The following is an 18,608-nucleotide window of genomic DNA, read 5'->3' on the forward strand; positions in this document are numbered from 1 at the left end:
TAACATTGAATGTAATGCTGGCAGTGGGGGAAGTAAAAAAAAACCCTCTGGCAGGGAATGTGTTAATGGGTTAAGGAGCGACTATTTTGGAATGAAGTGCAGCCCACCTCAGTCTGAAGTGAAGCAGTGATGTTAAGGAAGTGGGTGGACTGAAGGCTGGGGCCTACCTGTCGAGGCTGCGGTGTTGGGTTCATTTGTGGAGGTGGGGTGGCAAACACGACAGAGGGCTGCCCAGGGGGGTAGGAGGGCTGTGAGAGAGAGACAGAGAGAGAGGGATGAGATGAAGAGAACACCGTGAGGGAAGATGTGTGTGTGTGTGATAAGAATTATATTTTCCTTGACTATCGCAAGAACGACTAGAGTACAACCGATATATCAGTTTGATATTGAGTTTGACTTTTTGATTACATTGTTATCGGCAGTTACGCAGGCGATGCATCCCAATTTGTAACAACTTTCAACCTGGCATGCCTATTTTAGGCACTTTCGTTATAGGCAAATATTTTTAAGAAAAATTATAATTCAAATGACAAATCTACAAGCTCGGTATCGGTAACTGGTGGTCTAGGAATCAGGATCGACATCAGATCCAAGTTATTCCTTTTCACTGCTTTTACTCCCTTTGTCCCCCTCCAGGTCACACACCTACATCAATGGGACCCCAATGGAAATAAGCTTTTAGCTTTCTTGTATCATCCTTTTGACTTTCCTGTGCAGTGATGTTGCTAGGTTTTCAATTGTAATGGGTCCCGGGACCCAAGGCTGGTCTTTTAGATGGGTCCCAGGGAAATAAAAATGTCCTAATAACATTTTAACAAAGTGCAACGTATCTGCAAGATATCTGAAAGAAATAAACAATATTCTAAATCTGACAACTTTAATATTTGCATAATAAAAGTATGCAAACATAGAACAGTAGGCTTTATAAAGTAAATAGCACCAAAATATAGTAAAGTAAAATAAAAAAAACGTTCATGTTTCAGCTCCATAGAGTTCAGCTCCGGTGACGGGTATTATACTAAAAAGTGTGACCCATAAAATCAGGTCAGCTCAAGGCATACACGGTACAGAGCAGAGTCTCTCTGCTCTGTACCGTGTACTCTGTACAAAATCTGTGTAGTAATCACATAAAAACACGATACAAAACAAAAACAAAAAGAAGCACGGACATTTTGACCAGATTGTATAGGGTCACACATTTGAGTATAACACGGAGCAACGTCTTGTGCGTTTTTTTGTTGTATTGTATCGTGTTTTTATGTGATTTCTACGTGGATCTTGTTTTTCATAACTTAGGATAAAGTAGGATGCAGCCAGCTGGCCATACAAAATAGCGGGGTCTGTCAATTTCTATTTTTTTACTGCGAGTTTTCTTAACACATTGACTGCCAGAGTTTATTCCAAATTTACCCCCTTGACTGCCAGCGATTTGCGTGTTTTTTTGTTTTCTCTGTTTTCTCATTTAAATGCATTTAAGTTTCTTTTTCCCATGATTTTGAACACATACGACGATCGACCAGCAGAGCGCAGCAAAATGACACCCTCGATGACTCGCTGACTCGGCCCCCCCCTCCCTCCAGGCTCAAACAGTCAAGCAACATGAACCGGATGTGATTGTCTTCGACAATCTCTGATCGGCTTGTGATACGATGTGATACACGACGACGATGCCTGATCGTCACTCGGACCAAAGAAAATAAAAGGGGAGCTCTCCCTTTGTATTTTATAGCGTGTGAAAAAAAGTGTTTTTCTCTATTCTGGACGAAAATGACCGGAGAAAAACAATGTGACCCGGAAACGATTTTTTTTTTTTACATCCGGCTTCGGGTGAGTGTGACGTAGATGGAAAACGAAAGTGATGATTAAAAGTAAACAGACCCGCGCGATCACAGATGAAACCAATGAAAATACCTAATATCGAGTTAACTCGATCTAGGCAGTCGAGCGCTGGATTACTAATATCGAGTTAACTCGATCTAGGCAGTCGATGTGTTAACATGGAATTTGTTGTTGACTACAGTGCATGTGCGTCCCATGGACGCACGGACGGTGAGAGAGACGCAGAACGGAGGCCTATCAGCATCACTGCCTGTGTGCAATTTGTTCTTTCTTTTGTACACATATTGTCAATCGATCAATCAAAAATATCTATGAACATCATGTCTCACAAACACACACGTTCTGATGGTGAGGAGGATATTACCTGTGAGAGACCAGGGGAAGGGGCAGTGGGGGGTCCCGTTATAGGCTGTGGTGCTTTATTCATTTCATGGAGTTCTGCATGGAGGGACGTGGGACACGGACCTGTGTAGAATCTGGAGAGAGAGAAGGAGAGAGTGGGTGATTCAGGACAAAGGGGAGGCGGATACCGTAGAACACAGAATGTCAGGACAAGGGCAGAAAGATATCGTCGCTGTCGGGCAGAAACCTCCTGTCTCCATATTCTAACTTTTTGTGGGTTTTTTTTGTAAATGAATGCCCTACTCAAATGAATCATCCTACAGCATCACACAAAAGCATCAAAAGTAGCAGATCTACAATCTCGAAATGCGGCGCGAAGCGACATGTTTTGAGCTTGTCGATCCGCTAGTTCTGCTATTTTTTTATTTGAATCGTGAAAAGTAACAGTTTTGGACATATGAGGTTTCTACCCGACAGAGACGATATATGGAACACAACATGAGTTACTCCCACCCACCTGTCCAATTATCACTAAAAATCTGCTGACAGTAATATAGCTCCTTAGAAATACACAGTGTGTGCATGCGTGGAAAACAGTGTGAAAAGTATCCTGCAAGGGAAGCTGATGAGCCACAGGAGTACCTTAACATATTTGTGCCAATCATTTTGTGTCATGGTAAATAACAATTATTGTTGTAACATCAGTCAGCCTGGTGTAATAACGTGAGAACACAGCTGGCCGACCTCCTTCTTATTTGCGAATCTAATCTCTGTTCTGATGGCAGCACCAGTGAACTGGGAGTCGAGTCATTCCTTAGAAAATCAATCCATTACCTTTTTGATTTTGTGACTGTTTATTATGACAAATATACTACAGGACTTTTCTGCTTGACTTGACTTCTCCATCAGCACAATTACCTAGACAGCTGAATGTACACTAATGCAGAGCAAGAGAGAGAGAGAGAGTGAGTGAAGCTCTGAGGCTAAATAATATAGATTTATGGAGGCAATAGGGTATAAGAGGAGGCTAATGAACGGACCAAAATCAGACCAAATGGGGGCATTCGAGAGCCCTTTCTCTGTATTGTATGTGATAAAAGCTTGGCAACTTCCTGCCCCGTTGGCCATTTCATTTGAATGAACCCAGTAAAATATGAAATATCTGCACATTGCCGGCTGTGGGATAAATGGTTTTGAGTTAGTCAGGAAAGCAGAAAAAGGAAACGGCATCACTGGCTGTTTGTAGCAAGGAGAGGGGGTGACTGTCATGACGTGTTTCAACAATTGTAGATGAGTCAGTCAGTCAGGGCGTTTACATGTAAACGAGTAATCAGATTAGTACTTGCAGAGAAGTACGTGCTTGCAGACAAGCTAGGCACCCGAACCACCAATAATGGCAGCAATGTTCTCAATAATGGATGGCAAAGAGAAGAATGTTTTGGGCACAGGTTGCAATCAGTAAGAGAATGTCATCCGCCCCTCCTCTTTCTCTCTCTCATACACACACGTACGCACACCTGAGTACACATCGGGGAAATATTTTATACACATTCTATTCAATATTTATACAGGCTATAAAAATTGTCCATCATTAAAACCTCACAAGAGGAGCACTGGAAACATGTTACGTTTTATACAGGAATATTAGGCTATTTATAAACTTTAATATGATAAATATCATATCAAGTGTATTCATATCAAATATTGACATTAGGCCAAAAGAAATATTGTTTTAGTTTAGTTAAGGCAAAAAAGTGTTTGCGCTCTTGACTCAAGGATTACTAAAGCTAAAGCCAGGTGCACGACGCCAGTAATTAAGTCCACAAAAAACAGAAGAGGTTTGCACACTTGACAAATCAAAAAATTATGCACAAATATCTTATTTTATTTACATGGTGACACAGGTGCAAAACGTGAAGAGAGTGGACGTTTCAGTCCTCAGACCATCATCAGCAGTCTTTTTAAACCTGTCACCTTTTTTTCTCCGGAGATTTTGAAGCCGCCCCTCTAGACCAGATATCAGACGCGCTAGGGCAGCCTATTTTTTTTGCAGCCTCATTTTTTAAATTGTCAGTGTGCAAGCCTCTTCTGTTTTAAGTGGATATCAAATTTAGGTCATATTAACCACCACTAACATCTAAACTCTTTATTTGAATTAGTATTTTAATGAATAGCTATGGTATGACTTAATTTTACCAGTAAGAGACATGCGACACCAGTGATGCCAAAATGAATAGACCGGTTTGGGGATCTGCTTTACTGTTTTGGAGGGTTGCACTTGACATACTGTACTAGGAACTAACAAATCATCATCCATAAAGCACAATTCAGTGAAACATCCTGATAAACGGTACTTACACTTATTTCTTTAGGTCCCAAATGTGGGAGACACTCCGTGGAGCGGTTTGTCCTGAGAGAAAGACAGATGGAGAGACCAAGACAGACAGAGACAAAAGACAGAACAAAGCAATAATTAAAAACAAACATGCTTTTCTATTTACAATACCAAACAAACAAGGTTGTACTGTAGGTAGTAGGCCTGCCCCCTTAATTAATTGACTGGTTTGGTGCTGGTTGATAACGACATTGTTAGTTGTCAATACAGAGTTAATTTCCTGAAAAAGAATACCGGTAAGCACTTTTCTAAGTATGCTTTTACATTATTGCACTTGGCAAACTCAAATCTAAAACATTTGTCAATTAGTCAACTAGTTGATTAGTCGATAACATCCTTGACCATTAGTCAAATAAGTATTTCTTTAGTCGACGACAGTCCTAGAAGGTACTGGGTAAGACAGCTGAAACTGACACTACAGCAGTGGTTCTCAACAAACTTTTCTGGATCAGGGCCAACTTGAAAATCTCAAAAGCATTGGTGGCAGCCGGTTAAGTGGTCAGACGGGTGGGCTGCCTGTTCATTTTAATGATCAATCAAGATTCTGTCATCAATTAATTATCGGTATAACAATGAAAATTGAAAACTAATCTTTTAAAGAAATAAAAATAATGTTATATTACTATTAAAATGGTAGTGTTTTGCCAATCATTTGGGGGCCCACTTGCACTACCCTCATGGTGCACAAGTGGGCCCAGGCCACAGCTTGAGAACCACTGCACTACAGGGTCATTGGTCTTTATTCAAGTGTAATAATTCACCTGGGGATATGAACCCCTAACAACAGGGTCATGGTGGGACAATATGGCCTGTAAGCCTACTTTATCTCTAACACGCATACACTCTCTTCCCCTTACACACACACCCTTACACACACACACCCTTCCATACAAACACTTACCAACAAACACACACACACACACACACACACACACACACACACACACACACACACACACAGGTTAAGTAAAAGCCCTGAGTCATGATGAATCAGGGTGTTTATTTTAAGTAGGAGGAGAAATTGTGCTTCCTGAGAAAGGGCATTTATCAGGGCTGTTATGATTATAATTCAACACAGCTAAAAACAGAAACAAGCAGGTGAAATACCCAGCTTAGGAAAAACATTGATTGACACAGGCTCATCCACGTTACAACACAAACATGGGGCTTATGGTAGGCAGTGCTGTAAGCTAGGCCAAGTTAGGCTAGGGGGGTGGGGGCTAACAGGGAATAAGCTTAAAGTCTCATCCACAGTCTGGGCCCTGCCGCATGTATGCCTTTTGCTGTTTTGCACCAGAATATTTTGCAAACCACACCCCATTCTTTTCATTTGCTAGTTGCTACGCTGTCCTCCATTTGACTGGGAGGAAGTGATGTGTGCCTGCTTGTAGCCAGTCTGTTTACATTATGTGGCTAGCTAGCAGCTACCTGTGCAACATGTGCAATTTGGAAAACAGATGATAACCTATTCCATCCGCCAGGTCTTGCCAACTCAAGATGGCAAGCTGGTGGATGCGCACGGCCATCGGCTGCTTGGCATCTTCGTCTTTGCTCACCTAGCGTCTCGCTTGGGCACGCCTCACAAGCCTCAAGGGCTCACCATCGGCACACTTGCCTTGTTGGTAAGTGATGCAAAAAGAACTGCATATGGTGCAAAAGACATACAAATCTCTGAGTCAGGGCCAGCACGGACACCTCAGAGTGGCCATTGGACAACCCTGGGGCTGAAGTCTCTCTTGCACAAACAGAACCATAACATCCGATTTATATATATATATATTAGGGGTGTCACGATACAAATTTCATGATACGATATATATTTTTTTTTATCTTCCAATTATCAACATTGACCATCCTCTTCAGTTTGTGCTTTATGTTATAAAAGCTTATAACATAAAGCTTAAGCTTAAGGGACATGACCTCATGGTCAGTCATATTGTTGTCATCTGGACTAGGGATGCCACAAACTGATAAAACTCAAAATCGAATATTCGGTGTACAACAGTGTCACGCAGGGAACACAGTGGACCTACAAGCCCACACTGTGTTGCATCCACATCATGTGCAGCGTTCTCCCCCCGTTCTCAGTAGCCTCGCCCAGTGGGCGGGGCTTCTCTCGCTCTACATTAGAAGAGTCAGGAACGGTGGGAGTTGTCACATTCTAATAGAGCCCGAATACTCCATCTCAGCATCAGCCTCAGCGGCTTGCCTCGTTAATCACTGGACTCCCAACCCACACCTCATTCGATCGACTCCCGCTGACGATACTACTTTTTCCAACAACCGCAGACTACTTTTTTTCACCGATAAAGTATAGTTTTGGACCGCAACGGAGGGGCGCAGTCTCAAGCAAACTCGAGCCACGAGAGGCACCTTTAGCGCGCAAGTTGCCGTGCCGAACGTTGCGAAGTTTGCTTGGGCCTACTCAGCCCCGTCCGAGTTATGTACCGATAGGCACAGAATCGAAAATGAATCCCCCCCCCCCTTATATATGTAAAATCGGTTAAATAAAAAGAATTGGAGACTGCCACGAATTTTCGAAAAAACAACAAAGTCTAGCCAAGTTATTAAAAACAGCTCGAACTAAATATCCATAATACCAGAGAGAGGGTTGCTTGTAAAACTCTTTGGCTTTGATGCTATCTTAGAATAGATGTAGGCCTATTTGACAGTGCAGAAACATTATTGCCTTCATGAATGTAACATTAACGAGCATCAGCTGGACAGACACACCTCCCCCTGCAGTGCTTTAAACTAAAAGTGAGTGTTCATTTCTCTCCAAAAGCCCTTGAATATGATGGAATATGAATAAGGATTACTGTGAATATGGTTAAGCTCACAGTGAATATGGTATGCTCACATTTCATATAACACACACCAAACAGTAAGAACTCCTCTAACTTCCATTAGCCCCCCAAAAAATTCTGATAAATCACGGGACAATATATCGGCACACCCCTACCCGCCTCTCATTGAAAATGAATTACATAGGCACGTCAGCAGTTACCCGTCTGAAACGACCCTAAGACTGCGTTCATGTGATGTGGTCAATATTATAAATTAGTAGCGTGACAGTTGGCATGAAAGTCCAATACACAAAACTGTGGGTACACTTGCAAAAACGGCAAAACACGCCTAATAATTCAGCTCTAAATGCGTCAACTGAAAAGAAAGAAAAATCGGTATATAGCAGCCTAGTCAACATGCTGTGACTAGCATACAAACAAATTGGTACGGCTATTCGGCTAGCCTATGTCATTTGTGAGAAGCAGACAAGCAGTCTGGGATTTCTCCACCACTACATAATATGCAATGCACAACATACAACACTGCCTTCCTAGCCAGAAAGAGTACCTCAGGGGACCTGGTTTTAGCGGGAGTGTGTGTGGGACAGTTATGTGAAAGCAGAGGCCAGGTCACCACCCCCATCTCAGTCTGTCCCACCCAGCCCTGGTCATTTGAGCTGGTCTGACACACAGCCGAGTGGTATCCCCACCACCGCTGGTGAACCATGCTGCTTAAAGTGTTGCATAAAGCCCCCCCCCCACACCCCACCAGAGAGAGGCAGAGAGCACATGGAGACATAGTGCAGCTAAAGGCCCAGGCTATCAGGTCACTCCACAGGCTGAGCAATTATGTTCACTCAATTATGGTCTTTTCCCACTGCATAGTACTACTGCCTCAACTCTAGCCAATTCTACTTTTCTTTTTTTTCCCAGGCAAAAGTTGATATTACCAGGTACTTTTGTATGTAGCTGTGGCGATACCAAAAGGTGACGTGAAAACACTGCATACATGGGCAACTGCCGGCCCAGGGGGCCACATGCAGCCCCCACCTCCACTTAATATCGAGGTTAATATCGGAATACTGATATATTATTGATTTCAGATAAAGATAAGAAGTTTCTGCCCAACAGTATATGCAATGTGGCTCTCCGGAGTGAGTGTGGAAATAAAGTGGCCCTCCGCATCATCAAAGTTGCCCACCCCTGCATCGCAGACTACCAATTGGTCGCCTGCCGAATGTGAAAGCGAAGAGACAGGCACTAGACACCACACTCATTGCTGGCACGTACAATAGATACTGGGAAGAAGCGAGTGGCGCGTCTAGAGGGCCACGCCTGCCCGTGTACATCATCAACATGACTGCAGAAGTTTCTGATGACATCAGAGATCCCTGTATCTCACTATTTACTTGATCAGTCATATTGTAGTGTGTACCGCACTGCGTACTCTGACAAATTAATACTGGTGAATTTATAAATCTGACTGGTCAGTGGTCAGTTTGGCGGTTAGCCAACTGTTCGGATGTCATATGCCATTCTAAAAAATCCATTTGTTTGGTAAAAGATGGCAAAAGATTGGTGTATTATGAGATGCACTCGCACTGTAGTTGTTGGACAACAATGGGTAAGCGCCCCGGCTAAAATCTAAGTATTTAAGATTTTTGGTGGTGAGTCACAGCCTGGTATACTTTCTGGTTAGGTCATCAGGTCAAAATGTGTCATTGGCTTTATGATCTGCTGCAGATTCCCAGATAAGTGTGCAATGTCATCATTAGATGAGTCAAATGTTATACAGCCTATATGAACCCATATACACACACAGGGAAAAGTGCCGACTGCTCGAAGTACCTTCTGTGGTTTCCTGGTTAATGGTTATGGTTGCAAACTGGTCTGGCAATGCTAATGTACCATACAGAGTCTGACATGCAGGGTGCTTGTTTTATGTCAGACAAACCATGCCTTCCTTATATACATTACTTTACTAATTACTAATATATTGTATAGCTTAAATATAGACCACAAGTCTTTAAGGGACACTGGGACAATCTATATGACCAATATCATTATCTTTATAATGAATTACAGCCCAATGCCTATAACGGAGTTCAATGACATCACCAAATTGGACTCCATGTAACAATGCTACAGCTGTTTTTGGGGGCCCACTTGCACTACCCTCATGGTGCACAAGTGGGCCCAGGCCACAGCTTGAGAACCACTGCACTACAGGGTCATTGGTCTTTATTCAAGTGTAATAATTCACCTGGGGATATGAACCCCTAACAACAGGGTCATGGTGGGACAATATGGCCTGTAAGCCTACTTTATCTCTAACACGCATACACTCTCTTCCCCTTACACACACACCCTTACACACACACACCCTTCCATACAAACACTTACCAACAAACACACACACACACACACACACACACACACACACACACACACACACACACACAGGTTAAGTAAAAGCCCTGAGTCATGATGAATCAGGGTGTTTATTTTAAGTAGGAGGAGAAATTGTGCTTCCTGAGAAAGGGCATTTATCAGGGCTGTTATGATTATAATTCAACACAGCTAAAAACAGAAACAAGCAGGTGAAATACCCAGCTTAGGAAAAACATTGATTGACACAGGCTCATCCACGTTACAACACAAACATGGGGCTTATGGTAGGCAGTGCTGTAAGCTAGGCCAAGTTAGGCTAGGGGGGTGGGGGCTAACAGGGAATAAGCTTAAAGTCTCATCCACAGTCTGGGCCCTGCCGCATGTATGCCTTTTGCTGTTTTGCACCAGAATATTTTGCAAACCACACCCCATTCTTTTCATTTGCTAGTTGCTACGCTGTCCTCCATTTGACTGGGAGGAAGTGATGTGTGCCTGCTTGTAGCCAGTCTGTTTACATTATGTGGCTAGCTAGCAGCTACCTGTGCAACATGTGCAATTTGGAAAACAGATGATAACCTATTCCATCCGCCAGGTCTTGCCAACTCAAGATGGCAAGCTGGTGGATGCGCACGGCCATCGGCTGCTTGGCATCTTCGTCTTTGCTCACCTAGCGTCTCGCTTGGGCACGCCTCACAAGCCTCAAGGGCTCACCATCGGCACACTTGCCTTGTTGGTAAGTGATGCAAAAAGAACTGCATATGGTGCAAAAGACATACAAATCTCTGAGTCAGGGCCAGCACGGACACCTCAGAGTGGCCATTGGACAACCCTGGGGCTGAAGTCTCTCTTGCACAAACAGAACCATAACATCCGATTTATATATATATATATTAGGGGTGTCACGATACAAATTTCATGATACGATATATATATTTTTTTATCTTCCAATTATCAACATTGACCATCCTCTTCAGTTTGTGCTTTATGTTATAAAAGCTTATAACATAAAGCTTAAGCTTAAGGGACATGACCTCATGGTCAGTCATATTGTTGTCATCTGGACTAGGGATGCCACAAACTGATAAAACTCAAAATCGAATATTCGGTGTACAACAGTGTCACGCAGGGAACACAGTGGACCTACAAGCCCACACTGTGTTGCATCCACATCATGTGCAGCGTTCTCCCCCCGTTCTCAGTAGCCTCGCCCAGTGGGCGGGGCTTCTTTCGCTCTACATTAGAAGAGTCAGGAACGGTGGGAGTTGTCACATTCTAATAGAGCCCGAATACTCCATCTCAGCATCAGCCTCAGCGGCTTGCCTCGTTAATCACTGGACTCCCAACCCACACCTCATTCGATCGACTCCCGCTGACGATACTACTTTTTCCAACAACCGCAGACTACTTTTTTTCACCGATAAAGTATAGTTTTGGACCGCAACGGAGGGGCGCAGTCTCAAGCAAACTCGAGCCACGAGAGGCACCTTTAGCGCGCAAGTTGCCGTGCCGAACGTTGCGAAGTTTGCTTGGGCCTACTCAGCCCCGTCCGAGTTATGTACCGATAGGCACAGAATCGAAAATGAATCCCCCCCCCCCTTATATATGTAAAATCGGTTAAATAAAAAGAATTGGAGACTGCCACGAATTTTCGAAAAAACAACAAAGTCTAGCCAAGTTATTAAAAACAGCTCGAACTAAATATCCATAATACCAGAGAGAGGGTTGCTTGTAAAACTCTTTGGCTTTGATGCTATCTTAGAATAGATGTAGGCCTATTTGACAGTGCAGAAACATTATTGCCTTCATGAATGTAACATTAACGAGCATCAGCTGGACAGACACACCTCCCCCTGCAGTGCTTTAAACTAAAAGTGAGTGTTCATTTCTCTCCAAAAGCCCTTGAATATGATGGAATATGAATAAGGATTACTGTGAATATGGTTAAGCTCACAGTGAATATGGTATGCTCACATTTCATATAACACACACCAAACAGTAAGAACTCCTCTAACTTCCATTAGCCCCCCAAAAAATTCTGATAAATCACGGGACAATATATCGGCACACCCCTACCCGCCTCTCATTGAAAATGAATTACATAGGCACGTCAGCAGTTACCCGTCTGAAACGACCCTAAGACTGCGTTCATGTGATGTGGTCAATATTATAAATTAGTAGCGTGACAGTTGGCATGAAAGTCCAATACACAAAACTGTGGGTACACTTGCAAAAACGGCAAAACACGCCTAATAATTCAGCTCTAAATGCGTCAACTGAAAAGAAAGAAAAATCGGTATATAGCAGCCTAGTCAACATGCTGTGACTAGCATACAAACAAATTGGTACGGCTATTCGGCTAGCCTATGTCATTTGTGAGAAGCAGACAAGCAGTCTGGGATTTCTCCACCACTACATAATATGCAATGCACAACATACAACACTGCCTTCCTAGCCAGAAAGAGTACCTCAGGGGACCTGGTTTTAGCGGGAGTGTGTGTGGGACAGTTATGTGAAAGCAGAGGCCAGGTCACCACCCCCATCTCAGTCTGTCCCACCCAGCCCTGGTCATTTGAGCTGGTCTGACACACAGCCGAGTGGTATCCCCACCACCGCTGGTGAACCATGCTGCTTAAAGTGTTGCATAAAGCCCCCCCCCCACACCCCACCAGAGAGAGGCAGAGAGCACATGGAGACATAGTGCAGCTAAAGGCCCAGGCTATCAGGTCACTCCACAGGCTGAGCAATTATGTTCACTCAATTATGGTCTTTTCCCACTGCATAGTACTACTGCCTCAACTCTAGCCAATTCTACTTTTCTTTTTTTTCCCAGGCAAAAGTTGATATTACCAGGTACTTTTGTATGTAGCTGTGGCGATACCAAAAGGTGACGTGAAAACACTGCATACATGGGCAACTGCCGGCCCAGGGGGCCACATGCAGCCCCCACCTCCACTTAATATCGAGGTTAATATCGGAATACTGATATATTATTGATTTCAGATAAAGATAAGAAGTTTCTGCCCAACAGTATATGCAATGTGGCTCTCCGGAGTGAGTGTGGAAATAAAGTGGCCCTCCGCATCATCAAAGTTGCCCACCCCTGCATCGCAGACTACCAATTGGTCGCCTGCCGAATGTGAAAGCGAAGAGACAGGCACTAGACACCACACTCATTGCTGGCACGTACAATAGATACTGGGAAGAAGCGAGTGGCGCGTCTAGAGGGCCACGCCTGCCCGTGTACATCATCAACATGACTGCAGAAGTTTCTGATGACATCAGAGATCCCTGTATCTCACTATTTACTTGATCAGTCATATTGTAGTGTGTACCGCACTGCGTACTCTGACAAATTAATACTGGTGAATTTATAAATCTGACTGGTCAGTGGTCAGTTTGGCGGTTAGCCAACTGTTCGGATGTCATATGCCATTCTAAAAAATCCATTTGTTTGGTAAAAGATGGCAAAAGATTGGTGTATTATGAGATGCACTCGCACTGTAGTTGTTGGACAACAATGGGTAAGCGCCCCGGCTAAAATCTAAGTATTTAAGATTTTTGGTGGTGAGTCACAGCCTGGTATACTTTCTGGTTAGGTCATCAGGTCAAAATGTGTCATTGGCTTTATGATCTGCTGCAGATTCCCAGATAAGTGTGCAATGTCATCATTAGATGAGTCAAATGTTATACAGCCTATATGAACCCATATACACACACAGGGAAAAGTGCCGACTGCTCGAAGTACCTTCTGTGGTTTCCTGGTTAATGGTTATGGTTGCAAACTGGTCTGGCAATGCTAATGTACCATACAGAGTCTGACATGCAGGGTGCTTGTTTTATGTCAGACAAACCATGCCTTCCTTATATACATTACTTTACTAATTACTAATATATTGTATAGCTTAAATATAGACCACAAGTCTTTAAGGGACACTGGGACAATCTATATGACCAATATCATTATCTTTATAATGAATTACAGCCCAATGCCTATAACGGAGTTCAATGACATCACCAAATTGGACTCCATGTAACAATGCTACAGCTGTTAGGTTTCTGTTTCTTTAGGTGAGACCAGGACAAGGAATTAACCTACCACACAGCGATGAAATGACAAATGACTGGGTCTGTGTAGTCTCATATTTACATAGCCAACATGTTTTAACACATTTAGTTGGTTCATCAGTGACACTAAAACATTGAATGTCAATTATGTGCAGTAACTTGAAAGCAAATGTAACCAGTTTCAGATGCTGGTAACAAGCTGGGAAACATAAGATAGAGTTTCAGGCAGTGTCGCATAGTGACACTGCGTCTCAACAGCACAGCCTGTTCCCCACTTCGTCCATGTGTCCCTAGTGTGCCAACATTCAGCAATGGCCTGTCAAACCCCATACATGCCCACACTTTGGGTTTTCAAGTTTCATAACAGCAAACTAGCACCAAATGTCAGATATATACAGTACTATATATATTGTTTTATTTTCTAAGAAAAAGAAAGAACAGAAAAAAACACTGGCAGCTCAGCTGAGGCACACCATGCAGGAACACCTGCCTTGTGTTTGCACTATTTGTTTTCTTCTTTCAGTCTAGCTAAAGACATATTTGGGCCAAAAATAATATTCTCTCAGATTGTTGACTGAGAATTGATAGACAATGCTTTCATGTCATGGCTATATGGACAACTATTACTGTAACATCCACTTGGTGCTGAGCCTTGTTAAAAAGCATCTAACTAAAAACAAACATATCACTGACACTGGATTTTGTTTGATAATAACTGAGACAAATAGGCAATGTAATGATGCCAACTCCACTGGCTAGCTAACCAAGTTGGGTCAGATTACTTTGAAATGTAGTCAGTTACTGAATACATTATTTTTTGTAGCATAATCTGTTGGATTATAAAACATGTTTAATCTAATCTGATTAATTTTTGGACTACTTCAAAATCAAACTTGATTGCACCTTGATGCAGTCAAAGATTTTGAGTTTCTGACTTCCACAAATGGACATTTTTCCTCTTTACTAATATCAACAATTCATTAGCTTGTTGCAGGTCTTTTCTCACATAGCTTCTTCTTTAGAGTAATTAATGTGGGGATCAGCTTTCCAAAGAAGCATTTACTTTCTCCTTGTTGGAGGTCAAGAGCAATGGCGAGTGGTTTCAAGACCTCAGCATTCAATAAGGCAATCTCGTGGTAAAGCATCTTGGAAAATATCCAGACAGTCACAAACTTCCCCCAGTTTTGGGAAGACTTTTAGATCTGGATTCTGGAACCTGGATCTTGCAACCACGAGGGAAATGGGTATTGCAGTACAATATTTGGAGCAAGATTTTAAATTGGATGTCCAACTTGAACTTTTTTTACACAGGGGAAGTGAACCCACTGAGACAAATGTCTCACACCACTGAAAAGTGATGAGACCAACAGGGTGAAAATCCCATCCTGAGATTGTAATTTGAATGAATTAGCCTCTACCATCTTCCTGAAAGAGAATGTGCTTCACAATACAAGGTGGGGTTGGAGTCATCCAATTTACATGCAATCTAGCCTCCTCGATTTACATGCCTTTACATCTAGCCCCCTGACCGGCCATTTGTCCAACAATGGCAGACAGGCTTAGGGTGTTGTGTAAATAACTGTCTTTTGTGCTGGTGAAAGCATCCCAACTAGAGATGCACAACCTGTGTGTGTGTGTGTGTGTGTGTGTGTGTGTGTGAGAGAGCTGGGGGTGGGAGCAGAAGATGAGGATGAGGTTGTGGGTTGGGATGTAATAAAAAATGCAATCAAGCTTCCTTAAAAATGTAACTGGCTGATAATACAGTACAGTAAATATTACAGTTTCCGAATGTGATCTGGACTAATTGGTTAGTTATTTTTCGTAATCTCATAACGCCATCCCGATTACATGTAGCCAGTTGCCAACCCTGCTAGCTAACCTTTTAGCATTGACAAGACGTCGGTTTCCGTCCATCTATAAAGCGTGCGAGGCTTTAGCTACATGCCACAGGGGCGTGTCTGTCTGTCTAGCCAGGCATGCACACGACATATTATACACAAGCAACCCCCGAACATATGTCCGCTGTCAAATGCTTAGGTTTGTGTAAACTTCGCCAACAAACATCTGGTTGAAGAGGACGTGCTGAGGTGTGATGCGCTGCGCCACGATGCCGTTCACTTCCTCAGGCCCGACTAGGAGAGACCACGTGGTTTGCCGTGCAGCCGGCTTCTTCACGCCACACCTCACATAAACGATGGCTACATGACAACTCCTCATGTGACATGATAAAACGGCAGAAACAAACGACAGGCCAGGCCGCCCGCTGCTGACATCGCGTGTATAAATTCATGGAATTACAAGACGATCGTGAGGGGAGGTGGCTAGCCTCGTATGATCTCACTCATACAGTAGCAGCATTCACCGGCTAACTACATCATGATCTCGATGCCGGCTGGGAGTGGTGGCGGGTGGCTGTCAACAGCGCCCAGACAATCTGATCACTGTATACCGATAATAATGTCCAAGATGAGCCAACATCATATAAGATCTTAACGTTAGCATTCTCATACAGGTCTCCGTGACAGCTCACCTCGATTGAATCGCTGATTCTGATGCAGTGCGGTCGGTACAGTAGTAGCAGCAGCATCATCATCATCAGTGCAATGTGAGCTGACATGATGATCAGGACTGTAGCAAGACAGCATCAGCTACCCGTGACAACAAAACGACTATTAGCGCCCATCAAGGCCCAACCAAGGCAGTCCACAGGCTCAAAGTCACCCGCCTTCTCTCTCTGTCTAGTGTCTACTACACATTTCACCACCGCCAGTGGATGATACCGTGGATTCACTCACACGAATCCACGTTATATTAGCTCTTGGCTAATGCCAGGCTAGTCTTTCATCCACTGCTTTACCTTCTTACTTATGCTAAATCAACACCACCAGCCTGTTAGGACATGCTTGTTTTCCCTTCTGTTGATTAACCCCCATCATCATTACATATTTAAAACATCAGCTTTGAACAAGCTCATCACCAACACACACACCGTTTCCATCTTTGCCGGCAGGATCGAATAATTGTTTCACGTTGGTTGCCATCACATGATTTACGTTTTAGAGTAGACAAACTACGGTGTCAAGACCGCCCCGATGTTTACAACTACAAGAATACAATCATTAGTAAAACACAGCACATGGTAAGTCATAAAAAAAACTCACAAGCTCAGTCACTTTCTACACTAGTTAGATGGCAGAATGTTGTTAGCTAAGCATGTTAGCATGTATGATAGCCGACGGTTGATATTATGAACATGAGTAGAAATAGAAATGACATTATAGCTGACATTCCTGAACAACTACGTCACACAGAACAAAACACACCAGTCCCTTCTTACCAACATATATATCTGTCTCCCCGCTGGAGAGCAGTAAGTAAAAAATATCAAAGTTTAACGTTCCTCTGTTGTTTGAGTTACTGTTAGCTCGTTAGCTTGCTAGCAGTGTTGCCAGATTTTGTGAAAAATAGGCAACCAAGGTCTAGGAAAACAAGCCCAAAAGAAGCGACTACTAGGCCACTTTAGCGCTTTAAACCTACATCATGGATCTGCCATTTGACAATAGCCGATCTACAAGCTCACAACGCGTCGCATGAACTTGTAGATATGCCATTTCCCCCTAAAAATAGAACATTGGAAATATTTTAACAACACAAATCTTGTATGGGGGTCCCTGGCACAAAATATTTTCAGATGGGGTCCATGGATACTTACATATTGATTTGACACGGAATATTTTAGAACCACTGGTTTAAACAACATTAGGAAGCACGTTCAAAATAAGCAACTACACTTAAGAAACAAGCCCAAAAAAACGCAACCGCCAACATTTACAAGCAACTTCACAGAAAAAGAAGCCCAAAGTCGCTTATAATAAGCCGACATGGCAACACTGGTCGCAAGCTAGCCGAGTAGCCGGGGCTGGCTGAAGTAAAGAAAGAACACCCACGTCGTATTTAGCATGAAGCTAACTGGAGCTAGCTAGCTAAGCTAATCCCCCCTGAAAACAGCAGGAGGACCAGTCAGCAGATAATAATACACTATCTTCACATAGAAGCATATAACACACAGCGGGGACAGACAAGGCTGTCAGTCTGAATGTTCTGTGAGACCCCGGACTGTCTCTACGTTACATGAAAATACATAATTTGTTTTAATGATAAAGATGATAAAGTGAAGAGACCGCGGCGTTTTTACCTTTTCTCTCCTTGAGTCCGCAGAGCCGGACGGACGGAAAATCAGCCCGGAAGCCGGTACCAGAGGTACTTCCGGCGAGATCCCCCCCCCCCCCCCCCCCCCGTCACGTGACAGTCCGTAGACCTCTTCGTACGACGGTATCGCGCGCCCGAGTTGTACTGTCCATAAAACGAATTTGTGTGTATATATATATATATATATATATTGTGCTACTGTCTCAGTGGTGGAAGTGTTTATTCTACTTTTTTTCCCTTTAACCACTTAAACCCCAGCATCGGTATAGTGGGGAAAGCTTTGGCTGAAAATAGCACAGCGAAAGCTTTCCCCACAATAACAGAAAATACACTAGTATTGAGCCCTGAGCCCTTTTTTCGATGAATTGAGTACAAAGGATCCCAATGGAAACTAGCCATAATTTCTTGTGCAACCATTTAGAATGTAGGCGGTTAACCACGGTTGTACTACTTTCTGTATTGCTGTTTTCTTCCCTTTAATGGGTGTTACTAGGAATTGTAAAATATTGTACGACTCGAGGAACAATTATAATTATATGTAAGTGATTTATTCCATTACTACACTGTTAATATTATTTTGT

General features: G+C 43.1%; 1 protein-coding gene across 3 annotated transcripts in view; it reads right to left on the reverse strand.

Annotated features, from left to right (window-relative positions):
- LOC311049836 (eukaryotic translation initiation factor 4 gamma 1-like) overlaps positions 1-18,078 on the reverse strand; it is a 60,366-nt gene extending 42,288 nt beyond the window's left edge. For all 3 annotated transcript variants that reach the window (XM_084063713.1, XM_084063712.1, XM_084063711.1), the window contains exons 1-4: positions 18,014-18,078; positions 4,540-4,591; positions 2,204-2,315; positions 168-248 (exon numbers count right to left, since the gene is read on the reverse strand). In XM_084063713.1, the coding sequence (XP_083919839.1) occupies positions 168-248; positions 2,204-2,266 (144 nt within the window). In that variant the 5' untranslated portion in view covers positions 2,267-2,315; positions 4,540-4,591; positions 18,014-18,078. The remainder of the gene's footprint in view (positions 1-167; positions 249-2,203; positions 2,316-4,539; positions 4,592-18,013) is intronic.
- Between the last annotated feature and the right edge of the window lie 530 nt (positions 18,079-18,608).

This window comes from Gymnoscopelus microlampas (assembly GCF_963454915.1).
Source record: "Gymnoscopelus microlampas genome assembly, chromosome: 8".
Lineage (NCBI taxonomy): Eukaryota > Metazoa > Chordata > Actinopteri > Myctophiformes > Myctophidae > Gymnoscopelus > Gymnoscopelus microlampas.